General features: G+C 36.8%; 1 protein-coding gene across 1 annotated transcript in view; it reads right to left on the minus strand.

Annotated features, from left to right (window-relative positions):
• Positions 1-447: 447 nt before the first annotated feature.
• The window catches only part of GDAP2 (ganglioside induced differentiation associated protein 2), a 70,948-nt gene continuing 48,759 nt past the window's right edge, over positions 448-22,636 (minus strand). The window contains exons 9-14 of the mRNA XM_060027897.1: positions 20,303-20,379; positions 19,467-19,543; positions 16,514-16,653; positions 16,158-16,212; positions 5,315-5,458; positions 448-912 (exon numbers count right to left, since the gene is read on the minus strand). Coding sequence (XP_059883880.1) covers positions 865-912; positions 5,315-5,458; positions 16,158-16,212; positions 16,514-16,653; positions 19,467-19,543; positions 20,303-20,379 — 541 coding nt within the window. The 3' untranslated portion in view covers positions 448-864. The remainder of the gene's footprint in view (positions 913-5,314; positions 5,459-16,157; positions 16,213-16,513; positions 16,654-19,466; positions 19,544-20,302; positions 20,380-22,636) is intronic.

The following is a 22,636-nucleotide window of genomic DNA, read 5'->3' on the forward strand; positions in this document are numbered from 1 at the left end:
TGCTAGGAAATGTCCTTAGAGAAAGTAGACCTAAGAGCCAAACAAAATCATTCATGACTCTGGGAAAGCGGCACTCTAACACTCACTGATGGTGTCTTAGGAGATGCCCTGCACTTAAGAGTACTAATATGTGCAGTCCTGTTGAATATGGAGACCAAACCATCTATGATGATAGGAAAGAGGCTGAAGAAACAGTCTTCTTGTTTTCCCCCACTGTTGAGACCAGAACAGTGACAATCTTAAAACATACCATCTAAGGAACTTTAGTTCTTAAGTCTCGGTCTTCACTGGTGCGGTAAAATTCTAAGACCTATATTTTGCTGATGATTTTGATGTTTTTGATCAGATACATTTCTACATCCTTGATCCCAGACAATTCTCTTTTAGCATAACTGAATTATCTGTATAAAACGTAATGCCAGGGTCTGAAGCAAACAATACATCCAGTCAGCATACATTGGTTCTATATATTTTGAGAAACACTTGAGTACACAAAGAAAGCGTGCAATGTTAAAGAGATGATGTGAACAATATTGTGGCTTGTCTAATGGAGAATCCAGTGTCCTTTCAGGAAACTGAAGATACTCAAAAGTTGCTCCCCAATTTCTATTAACAACCCTCGAAAAGTGAACATTTTCATTTGATACAAATATACAAATTTAAAATAAGTGCACAGTTCAGAATGGCCTACCATTTTCAGATTGCTTATGTGTCAGAAAATATACAGTCGATAAAAAAATACCAGAGAGGTGGGGACAAAAGGCTCTCTGGAGCTGTACAGCAAAAATGAATATCACTTCAGTAGGTAGTGATCTCTGGAGAAAGTGGTGTCCTTAGAAACCAGTAGCACTGAAAGATAGCAGGTCACAAATCTGGTGATGGGGGATAAGACGTATAATAAGGCCCATTTTCCTGCAGAAAGAGAAAAAGACAAGAACATTAAATAGTAAGATCAATGTAATTGGGAATGTAAAAGAAAGGGATTTACAGCCAATGATCTAACGTATGGAAAATGTCTAGCACATGCCTGGCCCTGAGCAGGCCCTCAAGCCAACAGAGCCATTCCACTGGAGTCAGTCAGAGTTGGTATAATGTAGGCAGAGGTAATCAGGATGATGAGATTTAAAAATATTACCATTTATTGAACATTCTATATGCCAGACACTTAACCAGCACTTTTCTTTCATTATCCTTTTATAACCTCACAACATAATGCCATAAAGTAGGTAACATCCTCATTTTACAGAACAGGAAACTAAGGATCACACAGATGGCATCACTCACCTTAGGTCACCAAGCCGGCAACCAGGAGAGCCTGAATTTTAAATCCATGTCTATCCAAATCTAAAGCCCAGATTCTTTTTTTTTTTTTAAACATCTTTATTGGAGTATAATTGCTTTACAATGGTGCGTTAGTTTCTGCTTTATAACAAAGTGAATTTTTTGTTAGGCTGTGTTGTCTTGCTGTGTGCCGAATCTTTGAGTTATGAAACAAAAATCATCATCAAGGAATTTAATAAGTACAACTGTGTTGGCAGAAATGAGTCTCTCCATGACATGCCTGAGTGGCGAGGCTTTTAACAATGACAGTTTTTAGGGCGTTCAAGATCAAGGTGGAGAATTGAATGCTAGAACTTTAATGTCAAACGTAGAAAGCAATAAGTCAGTGTAAGGAAATTTTTTGACCTTATTTTGGCTAACTTTATCTTATAAAAATCAAGACAGTTAGCTTTAAGGGAGATAGACCCAAAATTACATTTATGAGACTTAAGATTCATTTCTTGTTATTTAGGAAAGTATTTCTTTGACAAGTAACTTATTTTCCAGTAAACCATAAACAAAAAATGCTTAACATTAATGTACGATAATAGATATGGAGAATGAAAGGTAGGAAGAAAACAGCATTGCTTTATGGCATATTTACATTATAGTTATGGAGCATTAAATCCATCCCGTCTTGAACATAATAGGCAGTTAAATGTTATTTGAGTGACTAAGTGAATCAAAAGCTCTGCCATTCTTCAGAGCAGATGCTCTGGAGGAGAAATTGATCCTGGGACCATAACCAGGAAAACAAGAGAATATCTAGGAAAACTTACTTTCATCTTTTTTTCTTTTCTTTCTTTCTTTTTTTTTTTTTTTTTAACTTTCTGATTATACATCTGACCAGGTTAAAAAAAATTCAGTAGAAACAAATCTAAAGATCGGCTACATTTTAGGATACTTCACTAAAATTAATGAAAAATTTTTTTTTGTATTTTAGAATTTCCTACCAGGATCTGTTAAACTAATCACTCCAGTATCCTCAACAGGCATAGAAGCTATGCTTAAGAAACATGCCTGAAGAGAGAAATCTATCCTGAAGTTCAACTGAAAAGAAATGGTTCACGATCCATCTTTAAGATTTCTCCATTCCATTCCACTACGGTATTTTTCTAGGCTTCCTGTATCTACATTAAATTGTGATAAAGTAAGAAGGGAAAATCTAATTCTTAATGCTATGAAATAAAGCTTTTATATTAGTCTCACACTGTGGAAGAGACTGCCGAGCAGTCGAATACTTTCTCTATTTCTCGAAACAATCACAGAATTTTGAAGAATTGTTACCAGGTAAATCTCTACACTCTCTTCTTTGACTATAAGAGTGCTGACTAGCTCCCTTTCTGAAATGGTCTCAGTACCATTTTGATCCAGATAGACAAAAATTACCTTCTAATTGCCGCCAAAGGTTCCTTTTAATCCTATAAAATTTATGTCACTAAGTCACAAAAGACCCAGAAAAATAGAAGCTCACTGCCAACAACCAACCACGTCATACCTTCACCAAGTAAAGGACTATGGGCAAAGCACACTTGAATATGATAATAAAACTGACCGACTCTACACTCGTTTCCTTTTCTCTAATCATATTTTTAATTCTTTCTAGCAAAGGAAAACTTTTCTTTACAAGGTACTATCCAACCACCTTCTAGCCTTTCACCTCAGTGCCCCGTGGGGCACCTCAAACCTAGTGTGTCACAAACTGAACAGACCACCTGTCTGTTTTCTCCAAGCCCCCCCAGTGCTCTTCCTCCAAATTGCCTCTCTGGGATGGTGGCGACACCATTCTCCAAGTCTCCCAAAGCAGAAACTTTGTTAGTCACCTCAGGCTTCTTTCCTCCTTCATTCCTCCCAATGGCTGGCTGCTCAGTCACCATAATGCTGTGGATTCTATTCCCTAAAACGTCTACTTCTAACTATCTCTAAGATCTTCAAACCCTTGCCATTACCACTACCACTGCCTGGCTCTAGTCTCTCATTTCTCCTCTGACAGCCTCTTATTTGTCTCCTTGCCTCCAGTTTTACCCCTGTCTGGTCCCTCTCTACACTGTGTCTTTAGCCATCTTTCTAAACAGGAACAAAATGGCAGTTCTCCCTTGCTCAACACTCCCCACCAACTACGAAGGAGCCAAAGTACTGCAGCATAATGTGCAAAGCTGCAGTGTATTTAGGGATCTGCCCTCTGCCTGCCCCTTCCACATCATCTCCTGACTCTTTCTTCTGTTTCTTTCCTCTTTTTATTCCTCTCTTTGGTCTTTATATATAGATGGCCTGATATCTCAGTTTTAGAAAGCTCCAAGACAGGTACAGAAAGATGATCCAGTGGCCTAAGTGTTAGATTGTAGGTTATTTTATTTCATTTTGATTAATCACATTATTAATTAGGCCTGTATTTAATATATAAAATATTTTAAAAAAACACTAAAAACACACACACAGAACAAAAAAACAAAACCAAGCTTGAGTGCGGTGTTGATATTTAATGAAAGCCTGCTTTGTAGGCCCTTAAGTATATAGAAAACGTGTTGGCTTAAAAACTGCTCTTTTGGGGCTTCCCTGGTGGCGCAGTGGTTGAGAGTCCGCCTGCCGATGCAGGGGATACGGGTTCGTGCCCCGGTCTGGAAAGATCCCACATGCCGCGGAGCGGCTGGGCCCGTGAGCCATGGCCGCTGAGCCTGTGCACCCTGTGCTCCGCCAACGGGAGCCTGTGCTCCGCAACGGGAAAGGCCACAACAGTGAGAGGCCCGCGTACCGCAAAAACAAAACAAAACAAAACGAAACACAAAAAAACCCTGCTCTTTTGGGTTGTCTAACCAATACATCCTAACTTACATATTTCTATACCAGAAAATAAATGGTAAATCTGGACATTAGCTTTGAATCATCATTCCAAATTTTTGGTATCAAAATGTCTTTCAGTGCCTTTCACATTTCCAGCTATCCATTTTTCTTTAAATATTAAGAAGAGTGATATATAGTTCAAAAAAATAATAAGGCAATTTTCTGCTCTAGCAATCTGCAAGAAATAAAACCGGACGCTCTTTTTTCTGCCTCCCATATATTCAACAATCTTTGTATTTATGATCCAGCGACTCCAATTACAAATCCCCTTTGTGCAAAAGCGAAACATGACATTTTGTTAGCCATTAGAACACATTAAATACTTTGCTCTTCACATAAGAAATCATAACTGTAGCAGAAATCATAACTGAAGTCGTAGAAACGTTAGAGAGAAAATGTCTTGTAGGATATTTACTGTACATACGTTGTACAATAATTAAGAATAATTCATTTTAAGCTTAATATAACCTGCAAATATATTCTCTGATTCATGCATAAAAATATGCAATCAGCAATAATTAAATAGGGCAATTGATAACCTTTTGGCCAAGCGTGTTACTTACTTCTCTGTTTTTAACTACTAAAGTGATAGCGCGAATAAGTACAATGGAATAGAGCTTTGATGAAATTCTAGAGTAGTTCTTTCTTAGTGTTTAATAGATTCATAAATGTATCTGTAAGAAATAATGTATTGGTTGTCACTTATACAAACTTTTAGCAAAATGAAACTTCTCATAGGGTAAAGACTAGGATAGGCGACCCGGTTACAATTAACGCTGAAAATGTCGGACACCAACAGATTCTTCTGGCTCTATTTATGTAGATGAAAAGCCATTCAGTCTTAACAAAATTAGGGAGAGGTGTGTCTCAAAGGTGATGGAAAACTGACAGTACAAGCAAGGATTGGCTATAAACCTACAGCAGAAATATTTCCCATTGAAAAGTTTACTGGGGGAAAGGCGCCCTCCTTAGAACCAAGCATTTTCCTAAAGTTACCATAGGAAAAGAATGTCAAACGATACTATCAAGCTTATTCAAACACATTAATTGCATTATCATCTTACAATGAAAAGATGATGTGCTCAGACGCACTTGCACTATAAAATAGTTAAGATAATACACCAGGTAAGGGAGAATTCCTGGTACTTCTTACCCTGGCATCATATTCAAGGACAAAAGGAGGAAAGTCGATCTGTTCTGGGGAGATGGCAGAAAACAGCTGGTGGAGGCTGTCCACATGGTGGATTTTGTCCTTCAGTCCTGAGACAGAAAAGGTGGTAAAAAACCATGTTGATACCTGATTAATAGAAGAAAAAAAAAAATTTAAGCCAGTGGCCTGAATTGGAAATATACACATGATTTTGAAAATTTATGCTAGATAAAAACTATTTTGAAATTGAAATTGATATCAAAAAAATCTTGTAATAAGCAGTGTTTTTCAAGGTGCAGGTTGTAGTGCATCAGTGGATTATGCAATCAGTTTAGTGGATTGTGAACAGTATTAAAAACAACAAACAGAAACATGCTAGAGCAACAATGACTAGGGAATGTAGCAAGATGAGCTTTGTCTCATGAAGCTTCAGTTTCTCTTACATGTCTATGTGCTCCAGTGCATGTCATGTGTTGGGATGTAACATAATATGCTTCTTACTGTGGGCTGTGGTCAAAACCACTGCATTATCTGATGGAAGAACTGATTCACTGGTACTCTGAAAATGGTTAACATCTCCAAATCTCATAAACTCTTTTCATTACTTCAAATGAGACTGAAAATTTTTGCCAAGTTTTGAGACATTTATTTTTCTGTTGACACTTGGCATGCAGTCTCTTTCTCAGTCAAAGTAAATCTTCTGTAGACGTGGAGCCACCTTTGCTCATTCCACTTCATGACACTGCAATCTTTCTATAAAAGCTAGTCTGCAAAATTTGTTGGTTCCAAAAACAGAGAGAATTCATGATAGCAAACTATACTGGCAAACTATACTGGCATTCTAGCTAAACAATAGCTAGAATTTACAAATTCTTGTTCATCTATCCAAACTGGCAATCATAATTAGTCATGTTTACCAACGGCTTATACAACAGTTCTATGAGGTAGGTACAATGTTACTGCTATCCTCATTTTATTTACAGAAGAAGGTAACATATGCATGTGAATTCTCAGTGCACTGGCATAGTACATTCCAGTATATAACTGGGTACATTATAAATACAGTACATGCCACTTTGGGCACTTGCCAATCGTTTTTAAAATTTCTCTTTGACACCCTATCATGTTTTCCAGTGGTTGCTCCAAACCTTTCACATATTCCTGGTCCCTAATACAACATACTGTCTTCATACCTACTTATGAGAAAAGGCATGGAATAACAGAGACAACACTACACTTATCTCTATCAGAATCTTATCCAAATTTCCAAGACTCGGTAGAGACTCATCTCTACCATTATTTCTCCCTTACAGCTCCAAACAGATTATCCCCTCTACTGAATTCACATAACCTTATGTTTAAATCTCATTTATAGCACTTATCTTACTTCATAGGAATACAAGTAGTTTCTTATATTCACTTCTATAATTTCCCTAGTACTTGGCAGACAATCATAGAATGGTCTAAAGTTTTAGAAGGTACAGACAGACCATGCATTCTCAAGTATTTGAAAAAGAATGAATGAATGAAGATAAGGCCTATTTCATACTGAGTTTCATGGCCTGGCTCACTAATCTATTTCGGCTATACTACCAATGACTGTTATAAGGCCTCAGATATTAACACTACCCTCTGTATCCTCTCATCTTACCAAGCTTATTTGGAGGGTGGTGGAGGGGGCGGGAGGTACTCGGCCTTTCTAGAACCAAGTGAGTTAATTTAAATCAAATTAGATTGTCACTCAGTTACACTCCAATCCCCAGTTTTTTACATCAGTTTTTTTTTGTTTTGTTTTCAAAGCACATGCTGTTATATACCTAATTGATACAAACTTCTGCAAACTAGATTAGGGGCTCTACAACCAGTTAGCTGATAAACTAGTAAGAGCTACGGAGAGACCATGGAGATTTTAGAGATTCTAGGAAGAGGTTAAGAAAATAGATTGTAGAGTCAGAACGGAGAAGAACCTTGTGGATGTGTCAGGAGATACACTGTGCAAGGAGTTACACATGGACTGGGAATCTACTATGTGCTAAGCATTGGACACGGCTGTAGGTGATACAGGGTAACAGTGACCTGGCCATTCCTCTCATGGGGGCTTAGACTCTAGAAAAGGAGCCAGCTTATAAGCATAATAACAACTTCCTAAGGCAAAAAGTACTAAATGCAATGAATGGCCCAAAGAAACACATGAATACCTATCACAGGCAAGGAGCTGTGCTACGTGGAAAAAGGTATAAAATTACGGAACTAGAAGGGACTACACAGGGTATCTGTGTTCCACTGTCTCTTACCTCAGGACCTTTTTACATGCTGCTCGTTTAGTCCTGAAACCCTTTTCCTCAATTCTTTGCCTGGCTAAGAACTGTCCTTCAGAGTTCAGGTCAGAACTCACCTCTGTGAGGAAGCTTTCACTGAGTACCTACACTCCAGCCAAAGCTGGAGAAGCAGCTTCCCTCTAAGTGTTCCAACAACACCGTGCTTACTCATATTACTACATAACTGACACTCTTTGTGGTAGTAGCTGATTCTCTCAATAGACTAAATTCCCGCGTCTGGGGATTCTCTTCTTCAATACCATATTTATAGGGATTTATAGGGTCTAAGTAATGCTCAACATGAAAAGTAAGCAATTCAATATGTGTTGAGAGAATTAACAAATACTTTCTGGACTTACTACTTTAGTACTATTTAGGGATGGTCGAATATTCCTTCATTCTATAAAAACAAGTTGTACTTCAATCTGGGCCTCAGTCTCTTCATCTACAAAACGAGCAAGTTGGACTTCAATGATTTTTAAAGTCCCTCTTAGTTATACAGTTCTATGAAAGGACTCTTGACTATGCTGCATGTACTGACACGGTGAGCTGGTGGTGGTAAATTCAAACAGAAGGCTGGGTTGGGGAAGAATGGGCAGTGATCTTAGGCACACACTCTTTGAAAGACAAACACATTTCTCTGTTGCATTTTCTCCCATTACCTCCTTTACATTCTTTAGGTATTAGCAAGAGAAAATTACTCAAAGTAGACAGAAGTGGAAACCCAGTTACAAGTTTTCCATTCAGGGAGACCCAAGAGCACTGTCTTCAGTTTTTTTCATTTTATTTTTATGTAGCTCAGCTTTTAATTTTCAATTATTTACAACATAAGTCATAGATATACATTTATTTAGGTAAACTTGCTTTACTCAGTATCTACTATTTTAAAAAACTGAATTAAAAATTTGAAAAAAGGCTGCTATGATATTCTGTGAATGCTAGAAACTCTTTCATCCAATTATTCACAAATGCACAGCCAAGAACATGGGATCACAAGACAACATAAACTAGGAAAAGATTGTTCACACATGTATGCACTTAAGTCATCTACTAGAGCCAGAATCAACAGTGGGTTTAAATACTATTAGTTCACGTTCTATTAGTGAACTTCAAGAAAGAAAAAGAGTAGTGATTTATATGAGCAGTCAACTTACCACGTTGGGTGGAGTGCCCTGGAAAAGATCTGAGAAGTATGGAAATCAGGACAGTGATTCTATTGTTTCATTATCTTTTGATTTCATCTCATTATTTTATAATTACAACCCCTCCATTTACAGTTTTCGATTTAGTATAAAATAATGGTGGATTTCATTACACATGGGTTTTATTTTCTCAATCCTTCATCATTTTCTCCATCCCAAAATATTATGAAAGGTAACATAATGGCTTTCACTTCATACATCTGCTCTTCAGTCTCTGCCTACCCGCCATTTGCACTGACTTCTACCTGAAGCAATTCCAATGGTGTGGCAACCAACGCTAGTGGCTCTAACACTGAAATTTCTGGTAATGTCTCTCCATTGGTGTCCAAGTGGGGGAAAGATAGCTATTCACTGACTCTCTTGTGTGGGGAAGGAGGGGTTAAAGTCAGATCTTCGCAAACAGTGGCTATGTATTCTCGTAAGTCTGGTACAGAGTAACACTCTGGATAAGTCTGAATTTGTGACAAAAGTTAAAGAAGTTTTTTTTCCATTAAAAAATTATGAAGATTCATAATTTGGATGAAAATTCCAACATTCACTAAAGTTGAAAGAATTTTACAGGGAACACTGGTACAGAAATCATTCAGACGATCATTAACATTTTCCTTAAGTTTTCTTCATCACACATCTATCTGTTCCTCTATGCATCTATTAACCCATCTTACTTTTTTGCTGCACCTCAAAGTAAACTGCAGACATCAGTAAACGTTCCCCAAATACAGCATTCATATCTTTAACTAGAGTTCAGTGTTCGTTCAGTTTGCTATAAAATTTACATTCGATGAAATACACAGATTTTAAGTATACTTTTGCTGGTTAGACAGATGTACACACTTGTATTAGTAAAACTTCTATTGAGATACAAAACATTTTCATCACCCCAGAAAGTTCCCTCACGCCCCTCTTCCCAGAGGCAAACACTGTTTTGATTCTTTTTCTACCATGCATTAGTTTTGCCTGCTCTAGAATCTCATATAAGTGGAATTATACAGTATGACTCTTTTATGTAGGGCTTCCTTCACTCAGCATTAACGTTTTTAAGATTCCTTCATGCTGTTGTGTATATCAGTAGTATCGATGTTCTCTTTTATTGCCAAGAAATATTCCATTACAAGTATACAGCAGAATTTAATTATTCATAATCCTATTGATGGACACCTTGGCTGGCAGTCACTGGCTGCTATGATTAATGCTGCAGTGAACATTCCTGTAGAAGTCTTTCTATGCACATATATTTCATTTCACTTGGGTAAATACCTAGTATTGGAATTGCTCGGTCACAGACTAGGTATATATTGAGTTTATAAGAAACTGTCGTAACTTTTTTCAAAGTGGTCGCAGAAATTCACATTCTGACTTATACTGCAGGAGAATTCCAGTTACTCCACATCATTGGTAATATCTGGTATCGTCAGTTTTTTAAACTTTAGCCATTCTGGTGGCAGTGCAGTGACATCTCATGCAGTTTAAAAAGAAGTTTTGTTAAGATATACCCAACTTACAATAAACTGCACATATTTAAAGGATAAAATTTGTTAAGTTGTGACATTACGTATACACCCATTATACCATCATCACAATCAAGAAGATGAACACGGGGAGCTACCCGGTGGCCCAGTGGTTCAGCTTCCGGGCTTTCACTGCTGTGGCCCGGATTCAACCCCTGCTCGGGGAACTGAGATCCCGCAAGCCACGCGGCGCAGCCAACGACAACAGCAACGACAAAAAAAAAGAAAGAAAATGAACATACCCATCACTCCTACAGGTTCTCAGGGTCCTCTGTAACTCCTCCCTCCCACCCCTCCTCCCTGTCCACAGGTAACCACTGCTCTACTTTCTGTAGAAAAATTATACATTAGTTCATATTCCCTAGAATTTTATATGAAGGGAATTACATAGTATAGACACTCGTCTGGTATGTACATGCTTCTTTTATTCAGCGTAAATATGTTGAGATTCATTTGTGTTGTTGTATATATCAACAGTTCATTCTTTTTTTTATTGCTGAGTAGTATTCTATTGTATGGATATACCATAGTTTGGTTATCAGTCCTCTCAGTGATGAGCATATGGGTTGTTTCTAATTTGGGGCTATAACAAAAGTGCTGTGAGCATTTGTATACAGGCAATGGATATGCTTTCATTTGTTTTGGGTAAGTATCTATGAGTGGAATGGCTGGATCACACAGTAGGTGCATGTTTAACTCTTTAAATAAGCTGCTAAATTGTGTTCCAAACTTTCTATACCATTTAACGTTCTGATCAGCACTATTTGGGAGTTCCAGTTCTTCCACATTCTCACCAACATTTGATACACAGTCTTTTAAATTTTAGCCATTCTAATAGGAACGTAATATCTCGTTTTGGTTTCATTTGTACTTTCCTAATAAGTAATTGTGCTGAACATCTTTTCATTTGCTTATTTATCATCGTATATTTTCTTTGGTGAAGTATTTTGCACAAATCATTTTTTCCATTTCTAAATTGTTTCCTTATTATTAAGTTTTGAGATTTCTTTATATATTCTAAAGATAAGTCCTTTATCAGATAAATGTTTTATTTACAAAGATTTTCTCTCAGGCTGTGGTTGTGTGGTTGATCTTTTCATTCTCTTAGCTATCTTTAAAAGAGCAGAAGTTTTAAATTCTAATAAAGTTCAATTTCTTTTATGGATTGTGCTTTTGGTGTTGTATCTAAGAAATATTTGCTTTACACTCAAGGTCACACAAAGCTTTTTCACCTATACTTCCTTCTAGAAGTTTAAAAAGTTTTGTTTTACATTTGTGTGATACAAGATATAGATCAAAGTTCATTTTTTTTTGGCATATGGATATCTAATTGGTCCAATATTGTTTGTTGAACAGACTAACCTTTTTCCACTGATCTGACTTTGCACTTTTGTAAAAAAATCAGTTATCCATAAATACGTAAATCTATTTCTGGATTCTTAATTGTGCTCCATTGATGTCTTTGTCTATCTTCATGCCAATACCTCACTGTCTTGAGTACTGTAGCTTTAGAATAAGCATTGAAAGCAGGCAGTGTTGGTCCTCTAACTTTGTTCTTCTTTTCCAAAGTTGTTTTGGCTATTTTAGATTCTGTGCATTTTAATTGAATTTCTACAGAAAAAACCTTGTTGAAATTTTGACTGGGACTGAATTGAATCTATAGCTTTAGAAAGAATCGACAATTTAACAGTATTCAGTTTTCTAATCCATAAATACAGTATATGTCTTCATTTATTTAGGTCTCCTTTAATTTCTCTCATTAATGTTTTGCAGTATACATAACTTGTGCAGTGTATTATACAAGTCTTTCATATCTTTTGTCATATTTATCCCTAAGTACTTGGTATTTTTGATGCTAGTTTAAATTATATTGCTTTTTAAATCTCAATTTGTTTCTTGCTAATATATATAATAGATTTTTGAATATTGATCTTAAACCCTGAAACCATGCTAAAAGTTACTCATCAGTTCTAGTAGCATTTCTGAGGATACCATAGGGTTTTCTATATAGATAATCATGTCATCTATTAATGACAATCAAGACAGCATTATTTACTCCTTTCTAAATCTATATGCATTTTGTTGCTTTTTCTTGCCATATTGCACTAGCTAAAACGTCCAGTACAATACTGAATACAAGTGGGGACAGCAGACATTCTTGCAAAGACATACTAAAAACCGACATACTCTTCTGTTTGTCTCCATTAAAGAAAAAGTTTCGGTAGCTACTGGATGAATACAAAAATAAATGGATGACGAGATTTTGGGAAATAGTCAAGCACTTCTTATGTGCTATAGAAAGAAAAAATTAGCCACCTGCTGAGCATAACAAAGTTAACTTTTCCAATAAGGAGAAAGGTTAGGAAGGTTAATAATATATTATCTGATAAGACCATGTAATCAGAACTCAACTGAAAGAAGAGTAGGAAAGACAAAGTGATTTAATTGACTGTTCACACATTTTACTTTTTTTTTAAGCCTTGCCAAGCAGTGTTCCCATAAGCATAGAACTTTCTACTGTGCTGTTCTAACACTGAGGGACCAAAAAGAAATTTGCAATTTTTAAAAGAATTATTAAAATACTTCATGCAAAACTTAAAGATGGTATTTCAATGACAGACAACAATTTTGTAAACAGTGACAAATCCCAAAGTGGAAAACATTCTCACTGAAGCCTTCACTCATCTTAGTTATGAAATTTAATAAGGACTTTTCACTACTTATCTTACTTAATTTCTCCATAGTGCTTTAAAATAACTATTTCTACCATCTCTGATGCTCTTCCCATCCACTGGCTTCCACAGCATTAGCCAATCTCAGTTCTCCTGCTGCTTTTTGATTATTTCTTCTTGATCTCCTTCCCTGATCCCAGGGCTCTTTCTTTAGCTGTCTAAGTCTATGATTTTATTCATTAACACTTTTAAAGAGTTAAAGCTCTATTTACTTGATGATGTTCTCAAATTTACATCCCAATCCATGGTCCCTACATCTGATGACCCCTGGGAGTCATGGATGACACGGTCCTTTCTCTCACCCGTACTCATTTAATAAATCACTAAATCCTGGGATTTTACACCCAAATAATAAGTCATCTTTTCTCCAAACCACACTGATATATTCAGATTCTTATTTTTTTCTTTGCCTAGGCCAGGGGTTGGCAAACTTTTGCAAAAGCCCCTATAGTAAACAGGAAATATTTTTGGCTTCTTATATTAATATTATAAGAAAATTTCACTAGGCAGGCCTGAAGGCACCTGGAACAGTGCTATACTGGAGGCAGGACAACGTGAATACTGATTAGGTTGTTGCTGCATCCTTTGAGGTAAGAGATGATGGTGGGATGAACTAAAGTAGAGGCAGTGGGACTAAAGACACAGGCATAGAATTGGACAATAGTAAGCACACAGAAGTGATGCAATATGATGAGAATGAGGTAAGGCAAGTACCCAAGGATGCCTCCCTTGTTTCTGACTTAGGCATCTGGGTAGACAGTGGTCTCATTCACAAAGATAGGGAATACAAAAAGCAGTTTGGGAGGGAGTGGGAGATGACGACATGAGTAGTTCTGTTTTCAAAATGTTGAACTTCAGGGGCCTGTAAAACATCTAAGTGAAGATATTTGATCAGAAGTTCAACAAGCAGGTCTAAGCACAGGAATGATGATGATGGCTAACATTTACTGAGTGTTTATTGTATGCCAGATAATGTTTTAAGCGTTTTACATGTATTAACTAATTTCATCCTTCTGACAACTACACAAGATAGGTACTACTATTATCCCCACTTTACAGAAGATGAAATTAAAGCACACAGAGGTTACATAACTTGCCTGAGAAAACAAGCTGATAACTGGTAGAGCTGGGATTAGAACCTACATTACCTGAATCTCAAATCCATGCTTTCACAAACATTAGACTTTACTGCCTCTCCAGACATATACTTGGGAATTGCATATATTTTGGAGGGTTGTTGAAAACACAAGAATGAAAAAAAAGAAGTACAGAATGAAAGAAGTCAGAGGATTTGGGGACACTAACACTCAAACGATGAGCAGAGAAAGAGGGAACTGCAAAGGAGACTGAGAAGGAGTGGCTAGAAGTAGAAGAAAAACTAGGCAGGATAAGTTTCAAAGAAGCCAAGACAAAGTGTTTCAAGGGAGAAGTGACAACTGTGCTTAAGGGTATAGGGAAAAGAGAAATTACTGGTGTTTTTAGCGTGAGCAGCTTTAGTTGCCATAGTGGGATCTGAACCAGACTGGAGTAATTTCAGGTGTATGACAAATGGAGATGGTGAGCAGAGGGCACAGATTACACTAAAAAATTTTGGTTGTAAAGGGGAAGAGAGATAAGTGGAGGCTTTAGAATGTTTAAAAATTGATGAGTTAGATCCATAAAAATGGGAGATAAGAAAGAGGATAATTGCTGAAGGGAGGTTCCTGAGGACAGGGAAAATATTCAATATATGTGTAGAGAAGAGTGTAGGCTCTGGAATTCAAATGCCTAGATTCAAATCCAGCCTTTGCTACTTTACAGTTGCTTAGTTTGCAAAAGTTACTTAATCTCTCTAAGCATCCATCATTTTCCTATCCAATGGGAATAATACTACTATCTACTTCATAGATATAAGGCTTAAACAAGATAACTCATGGGAAGAACTGGCACACAGTAAGTGCTTAGTAAACGTTAGCTATTATCACTATGGGATCCAGAGCACAGGTAGAGGGACTGCCCTTCATTAAGAAGGAACACACTTCTGTGACAGAATAAACAGTGGCAATGATAGGAAGAGATGGCACATAAGTTTGGGGTGGGAGGGAGAAGACAGGGAGCTCCTCAGTGATGTTTTCTATGTTCTCAGTTAAGAATGAGGCAGGGCCATCTGTTGCAGTGAGGAGCTGCTGGTAGGACAGAGCTTGAGGGGAGCACACAGCCATGCTGGGACACTGTTCAGTGAAGCATCAAAGGACCACTAGCAGTGAATGCCCCACGAGTCTGCTGAGAAGCCCAAATTCACATGGCTCTATGATTTCTCCACCACTGCTCAGCAACCCAGATACAGGAGTGAAGAAAGCAGAATGATGGAATAGCTCAAGATCAGGTTTGGATGGGCAAGTGTGATGGAAGGCTAAGAGGTCATAGGTTATTTTAGACATAGGTTATTTATTGACAAGAGTGGCTGAAGTGATGGAACATGAGTTTTAGGCTGGATAGGGAAGAAAAATAAAGATTAAAAAAAAAAAAGAAGATATTTTCAGAAAAAGTAAAAGGACCAAAGGACTAGATATCTTGATGAAATCAAGATGCAGGATTAGATATTAGGGATGTAATTATGAGCAAGATAGCTATATAATAACTCTCAGAGATCTGGCAGGCTAACACATAAGGTAGAAAATTAAACTAGTACTTAGAATTAAAAACAACAATGAAGGAAGACTAGAAAATCTTAAGGAAGTACAATGCAGGAGTACCTACTAGTGGCAGGATTGATCAGAGAGGTTTTTTTACAGAAAGTAATTGTTGACCTGAGCTCTGAAGGATAAATAGGAGTTAGCCAGGAGCAAGGGCAGAAAAAAGCCCAGATTAACGAAGAGCATGAAGAGGCAAGGACTGAGGGACTAAAGGCCTGTAAAGGTCGCCTACAAAGATACTGGAGTTACATGGGATCAAAATAGGACCACAACTCAAGATCACTTAAAAAGGAAGGGTAAACAAAGAAATTAGCAGTCATAACGGGGATAGCAAGAAGATGATGAAATATATCTTAATATGCATGTAGTACACTTAAATTCAAGATTTAGCTAAAAAGAAAAATACCGTACCTTTGAACGAAATGTTGGATGAACAAAATAAACAGCCTTCAAATTCCTCTTGTACCTGATTCAAAATCAAAAAGAGAGTCAGTATAAGCCATGTCTAAAACCAGTCACCATTATGAACAATTAACTCTTTTTCCAGGTGTTTAAAAGCAGGAAAAAGTTTACATATGAATTTACTTTGATACAAAATAAACTGGAGTTAAGGAGGGCCTATTATTAAAATATCCAATCTAAGTAAAAAAAAAATCTTAGTTACATGAACTATCCTTTCACAAAATACACAACGATGTTTGCTATTGCTTAATACTCGGAAAGAAAAAGGCTGCTTTCCCCCTTCATAATTTGAGAAGATAACTAACTTGACATCAACAACATCGTAGAGTTTCTTCAGGAAGTCAGAGTCCAGGTGATTGTATTCGCTGGTCAGTGTGTGAAAATATACTAATACGTATTCCTTCACAGCAATGTGATCCATTACATGGATAAAATATAAGAGAGCCTAGAAGAAAAATAAAGATAACAAACATTTTGTACAGTAGTCTATTTCACAGATGCCAAGAGAGAAAAAACCTAGAAGATTAATCTGCACCCCAGGCACTGCAGAGAGACATCTCAGACTAACGAGTACCTCTTTAAAAAGATCTTCAGGGGAAGTGTCTCATGCCAGTGTTTAGTAGTGCACATAATGCTACAGTATGGTCCCTTTCTGTCTTGTTCTAAGTGGTGGAGGAGAATCACCAGTCTCCGTCCTTTCAAACAACTCTTCACATACTCAAAAGAGCTCTTCAGTCAACTACCAGGTTTTCTCTCTCTGGAATAACGGTGTCAAAACCATTAGAGGGAGAATTTCTAGACTTTTAATCATTCTTGAAGGTTCTACCTGCATTCAGTGAAAGTCTTTGCAGTCTCCACTGAGAAACGGACTAATGGCTCTCACGTAACCAAGAATTACTATAAAAGGACATTAGAAGTGATGCCTCACATGGCTCACTTTGAGGGCTAATTTTGTTAGCATCTTTGACGTTGAACTGAATGAGGAAAATGAGAACAGGTTTAGTGAGCAGACGGCAGTGGGCTGGGCAGCACTTCCCTGCTCTGCCTCAAACTTAATGTGACCTGGATCAGTTAGAGGAATATGCCATTACAAGAAGGATGAAATTTAAGAGAAACATTAAACACAAAGCAGAGACACGATATGGGCAGGGCCAGCAGGACCCAGTGGTGTAGCTATAAACCATGACAAAGAGGAAGCTAAGAGGTAACAACTGAAGATTATTATCAAACAGGTTATTTCTCCATTCCTCCTCAGGGGAGTCCTTGGCATTAACTTGAATGGACTAACATGGATTAGTTAGGATGGGTCCAACTGCTACCAGAGCAGACAGAGGAGGGCACTAAGGAAACACAGTACCTTTCCAGTTGCTACCTGGTTTGGACTTCACAATATATACGAAATGATACACCACGAACATCCAGAACACCATGTAAGTACACACCAGAATCAAAGGCAGGGGTTTACGCTTTTATTGGTATCAATCACATTATTAATGCTGAGAATGAATGTCATACTGATTATCAGTTGTTTTTTCCCCTGTGTGTATGTGTGTATTTTTATTATTATTTCTGCTCTTGCCTGACTGCTTCTGGTCCTCTTTCTATCCACTCACCACCTCAAGGCAAGGCAATCAAGATATCCATTTTCAGCTTCAAATTCCCCATCTTTAGCTTGAATCTTTTTCATTATAAAGTACAGCCATATGACAGAAAAATGTAGAAAACAAATTCTCCCTAAAACTATGAAATCCATTTTGAGATACTGATATGCATAAACTCGCACCATGCCCCCCTCCCCCACAAAAAGGTCAATGTACATACAAGCTGTTGTTTCTTCTCCTACTGATATTATACCATAAACATTTCTCTATAGTACTTGCCTCTATAACCATAATTTTTCAGGGTCACAAAACATTCCATTTGTGGATGCATAATAATTACCTGTTAGGAATTTAAGTTATAATTTTGGGCCACAAATGAGCCTGTGAATAACATGCCCAATCCAGGGCTTCCACAGTTTTTTTTACCCAAACACCAGCGACCAGGAGTTTAAGGGCTTAGCCAGATAAAATTATCCCCTTTTGCACAACTGTGTTTTATCTTAAAATTGTATTTAATTTTTACACTTTTGAGTACACTTTTTTTTTTTTACTGTGGTTAAGAATTATTTATTAAAGCGATTCTCCTCCTTTGCAGTCTGTGTCTATTACAATTGTTCTAGGAAGATCTACATATTTATCCCATGGATTCAGTTGTCCCTTGCCCAAGTATTCCAATTTGGGCAATTTCTGGGCCTATAGCTACTTTCAAACCTAGGATTATTCCCTTAGTACAAATTCTCAGAAATGGGATTAACGGGTCAGTGGGCGTGACCACTTTGACAGTTTCAATTCATCTTTGGTAACAATGATTATTATTTAAAAGTAATGGCTAATTTTGATGACAGTCCCAGCTGGACCATGAAGGGACAAGAAAACTCCCCCGCCTGACATGGAGGAGGAAATGACAACAGAAGCGTGATGTCTACTCAGAATGAGGAAGAAGGTGGTCTTCTCCCCCTCACCACTTTTCCTTTGATTATAAAACTGTAGCCCACTAAGGTCTCGGGGTGCAGCACCTTCTCGCCCACCCGCCTGTAAGCCTCACAAGTGTCCTATTCTAATAAATCACTTCTTATCTATCAAAAAAAAAACCAAAAAAAGTAAAAGTAATGGCTAGTTTTGAAGGTGAAAAAAGAGATCTCATTTTAATTCACTTTTTTTTTTTTTTTTTTACTACTAATCAGGTTGAACACTTTGTTTACCAGTAATACCATTTCTTCTGCTATGAATCATCTATTTCTGTCCTTTACCTCCAAAAGAAGGGATTACGAAATTATGACATCTTGGGTTAACTACTTCTTCTCTTCAGAGAGATAAAAGAGTTAATGTTTCTTGTTTCAAGAAAAGCAGAATTTGATTATTAGTACAGTTATAATACAGAATGAGTCCAACCAAAAACTTGCCAGTTACATCATATCCAAAACAAAGCAGCTGCATTTTTGGAGATCACAGTATGGCAATTCAGTATTTCCGTTTCTCCCAGAGCGCAAAACCAAACCCCTTACTGAAATGCTATGTGCCAACTTGCAGAATCAGGGCTGCTACTCTATCACAGATACACAATTCTGTCTCATATTCTAAGCCTTGATTCCAAATTCATGTCCTACTTATTTTTTAAATCAACATATTTATAAAACAAAGCTTTTTAATGGCTTACCTTGTCCATATCTATTAATGTTACAGGAATGTTTCTTCCAACTACCACCATTACTGTGCGACCACAGTTATCAACACCTACAAACAGGAAATGTAATCAGCACCCAGAAACTTTATTCCAAGAATATTATCTGTCCTGGGCTCTGACCTTATAAAAATATTCTACACAAATATGAAAGACTGAAAACCAGGAACATAAGTTTTTCAGATTTCATCTTCAGATTTCTTTTAGTATGTGGAAAACATCACCTTTCTTTTCTTTTTTTTCCCAGCTTCATGAAGTTTTGATGACTGCCCTTACTTTTAAGATAAGCCCTCTTACAGGTTTTAAATCAGGGACAGCCAAAGGTAAGGTTGAGGGTAAAGATTTTTTTATAAATAGCTTTTTGTTTAAGCATACTACAACTTTTAATAACATCAGTGATCCAGGAAAAACTAAATGGAACTCAAATCTGAAAATTAACGAGTACTGCCTGGAAAAGAATATAAAGGGGGAATCTGATAACTTTTACTGTCTCCGTTATTTATTTATGTAAGGTTTGAATTTTGTACAGCAGGATTATGGTACTTGTAAAAGTAGAAAAAAAATTAAAAGATAGGAAAAAGGACACTGAGAAGAAATGAAGTTGGCCAATGTAGAATTACTAGCTGAAAATCTTATAGGTTGAGATGCTATTTTGAAGATCTTGATGATGAGCAAAAACTATCTTCCACTGTACAAAAAAAATCTATTCAGAGATAAAATGGACAAAATCAGAGAAAAGTGAAGTCTCTAATAACATGCTAAGTAAGGTTCTTAATCAGTAAAAGAATAAGTTACCATATCCTTAAGCTCACCTGTTTGGTATAAGGCTTTTAGAGAAGCAATATCAGATAGATCCTCAGATCTTGCTTGACACAACCAGCGATTATAACTAGAGAAATAAAGGATATAATTATTGTAATAAATAGTTGTAAATTTATAAATGAGACCTGTTTTTATCTGTCTGTGTTCTTAAAGAATAATGTTTTATTATATTGAGAAAGGAGTTAAAGAGGCTGTTACACCATGCAGAATCTCTACTCTGTTATTGATTAAAAAAAAAAAATGAGTTACTGAGAAAGGAAGGTATTCACACTAGATGATTTTTAAAAATCCTTTACGAGCAAATGAAGACTACTCATATAATTGGCTAAGATACCAAGTATTCTAACATTGTTTTTAAATACTATTATCTTCCCCTACTAAAAAAAAAAAAAGCAAAGAAGGCCTAAAGCAATAGCAGTTCTCCACAACAGATGTTCACTAATCCAACAAAGACTTATTGAGTGCTTACTACACAAGAGGTATTGAGAATACTCTAGTGAACAGACGTGGTCAGACCCTCAAGAAGTTTACTTTTCAGAAGAAAACCAGGTAAGTGTTGTACATGTTATGTTGGACCACAAAGAAAGTAGGTAATTTTTTCTGGGAAGTCCAGGCTTATTTAATGACTGGCTAATCAAAGTAGCTGTGCTGATACTCTATATACCAGATCATAAAGATGGCAGTTTGGCTTTGGCTAAGAGGATACTGAAACTGGAAGAAACGTAAAGATCTCAAAGAGTGGAAGCGATCTGAAAAAGGTCAAATTAATCTTAGAGTTACCAGTTAATGGTAGAGTTGAATTTGAAGTTCACTCAAGTCTCCAGTTTGCTGGAAAGGTCAGTACTTTTTCTACTATTTCATACCTACTTTCTTAAAATTCAAAGTGCCACTTACTTAATTGTGAAAAAAGCTTTCAAGGTACCTAAATGCATGAAAAGCAACTTTGAAGCATCTAGGTCACATATGGCAACATCCCACAACATGAAAACAAACAAACAAACAAACTAAACTAAACCAGAAGAGAGGATACTTGGGTCCTCACGCTATCACTTTCTATGCAATCTCAGTAAAGTAGTTTCACCCCTACGGACCTCGGTTTCCTCATTTGCAAAACGGTGTTTATGTAGGATACCTTTCAGCTATGAAGTACAATCACACAACTAAGGATATTTAATAGGAAGTCTATTACATACGGATTGTAATCAACAAGTGATATGCCTGCTAGTTTCACAGAAATTGTTATTGTTTGTGAAAACAATACTTAGTATTGCATAGTTCTATAGTCTATGTTTTTAAATTTAGAAACGTGCCCACCTGTGCAAATTGAATTCAAAGACAATAACTTTTAATTTTAGTTTAAGATATAATTTGCAAGTCAAGAAAGGATCTGTGTTTATTGTAGTTCTCCCTATTCATATGTACTATTCCATATTTTCATACAGAGCTATTTCCGAGGTTATTTACACTAACTCCCCTATTGTCCTGCTTTCTAATTGTTTTATGATTAAGCCATCTCCACACATCAAGACTAAACAGAAAAATATGTCTTAAAAGTCTTATGAGCACCACAGGTCATGGCACAGAACATGTAACAGGAATTCAGTAAATACCTGTTATTTTCTATACTCTCTGTGTATTCATTAGCTCATTTTCAAAGATTTATTGCATAAATGCAATGCCTGCATCATAGCAAGGACTCAAATCTTTGTTGAATAAAATAATAAACATGAGTATTATTCAAGGTATTTTGGAGGCCTGAGAAGAATAATAAAAGGCCCTTGGCTTCAGAGTTTGAGGTTGAATATATGAGACAGACATATTACAAAGACAACTAACATTGTAATAAGACCCAGTGAGATAAGCAATACAGCAGACATCTGAATACTGTATCAATCAAGTATGTATGCTAAGGTGGGGACTGGCATGGGTAGGAGTGGGGGCTGGGGGTGGAGTGAGCAGAAGTGGAGGCAAGGTCCAGGCCTGTTATAGAACTAACTTCTCCCTTCTTTATATCACAAAGATCAGCACAAGGCTTTACCCACTCACTGCAATATTTGCTTCTACTCTGTTGGACCTCAAGATAGGGACTATGTCTTAGTTGTCTCTATATTTCTAGCAAATTTCTAGGGTAGTTCCTGACACTCAGTAACTATGTATTCAATGAACTGTGAAGAAAAAAAAATTTTAAACTGGAACTCAGATGTCCAAAATAGAATTAATTAACAGAAGCTTTTCCTGACTTGATGCAACTATCCCACACTGGACTTAGTTAAAATCCTTGTTATACACTCTTATTGCACCCTGTAATTTAAATACATTTTTCA

The sequence above is a fragment of the Delphinus delphis genome, chromosome 1 (assembly GCF_949987515.2).
Source record: "Delphinus delphis chromosome 1, mDelDel1.2, whole genome shotgun sequence".
In the NCBI taxonomy this organism is placed as follows: domain Eukaryota; kingdom Metazoa; phylum Chordata; class Mammalia; order Artiodactyla; family Delphinidae; genus Delphinus; species Delphinus delphis.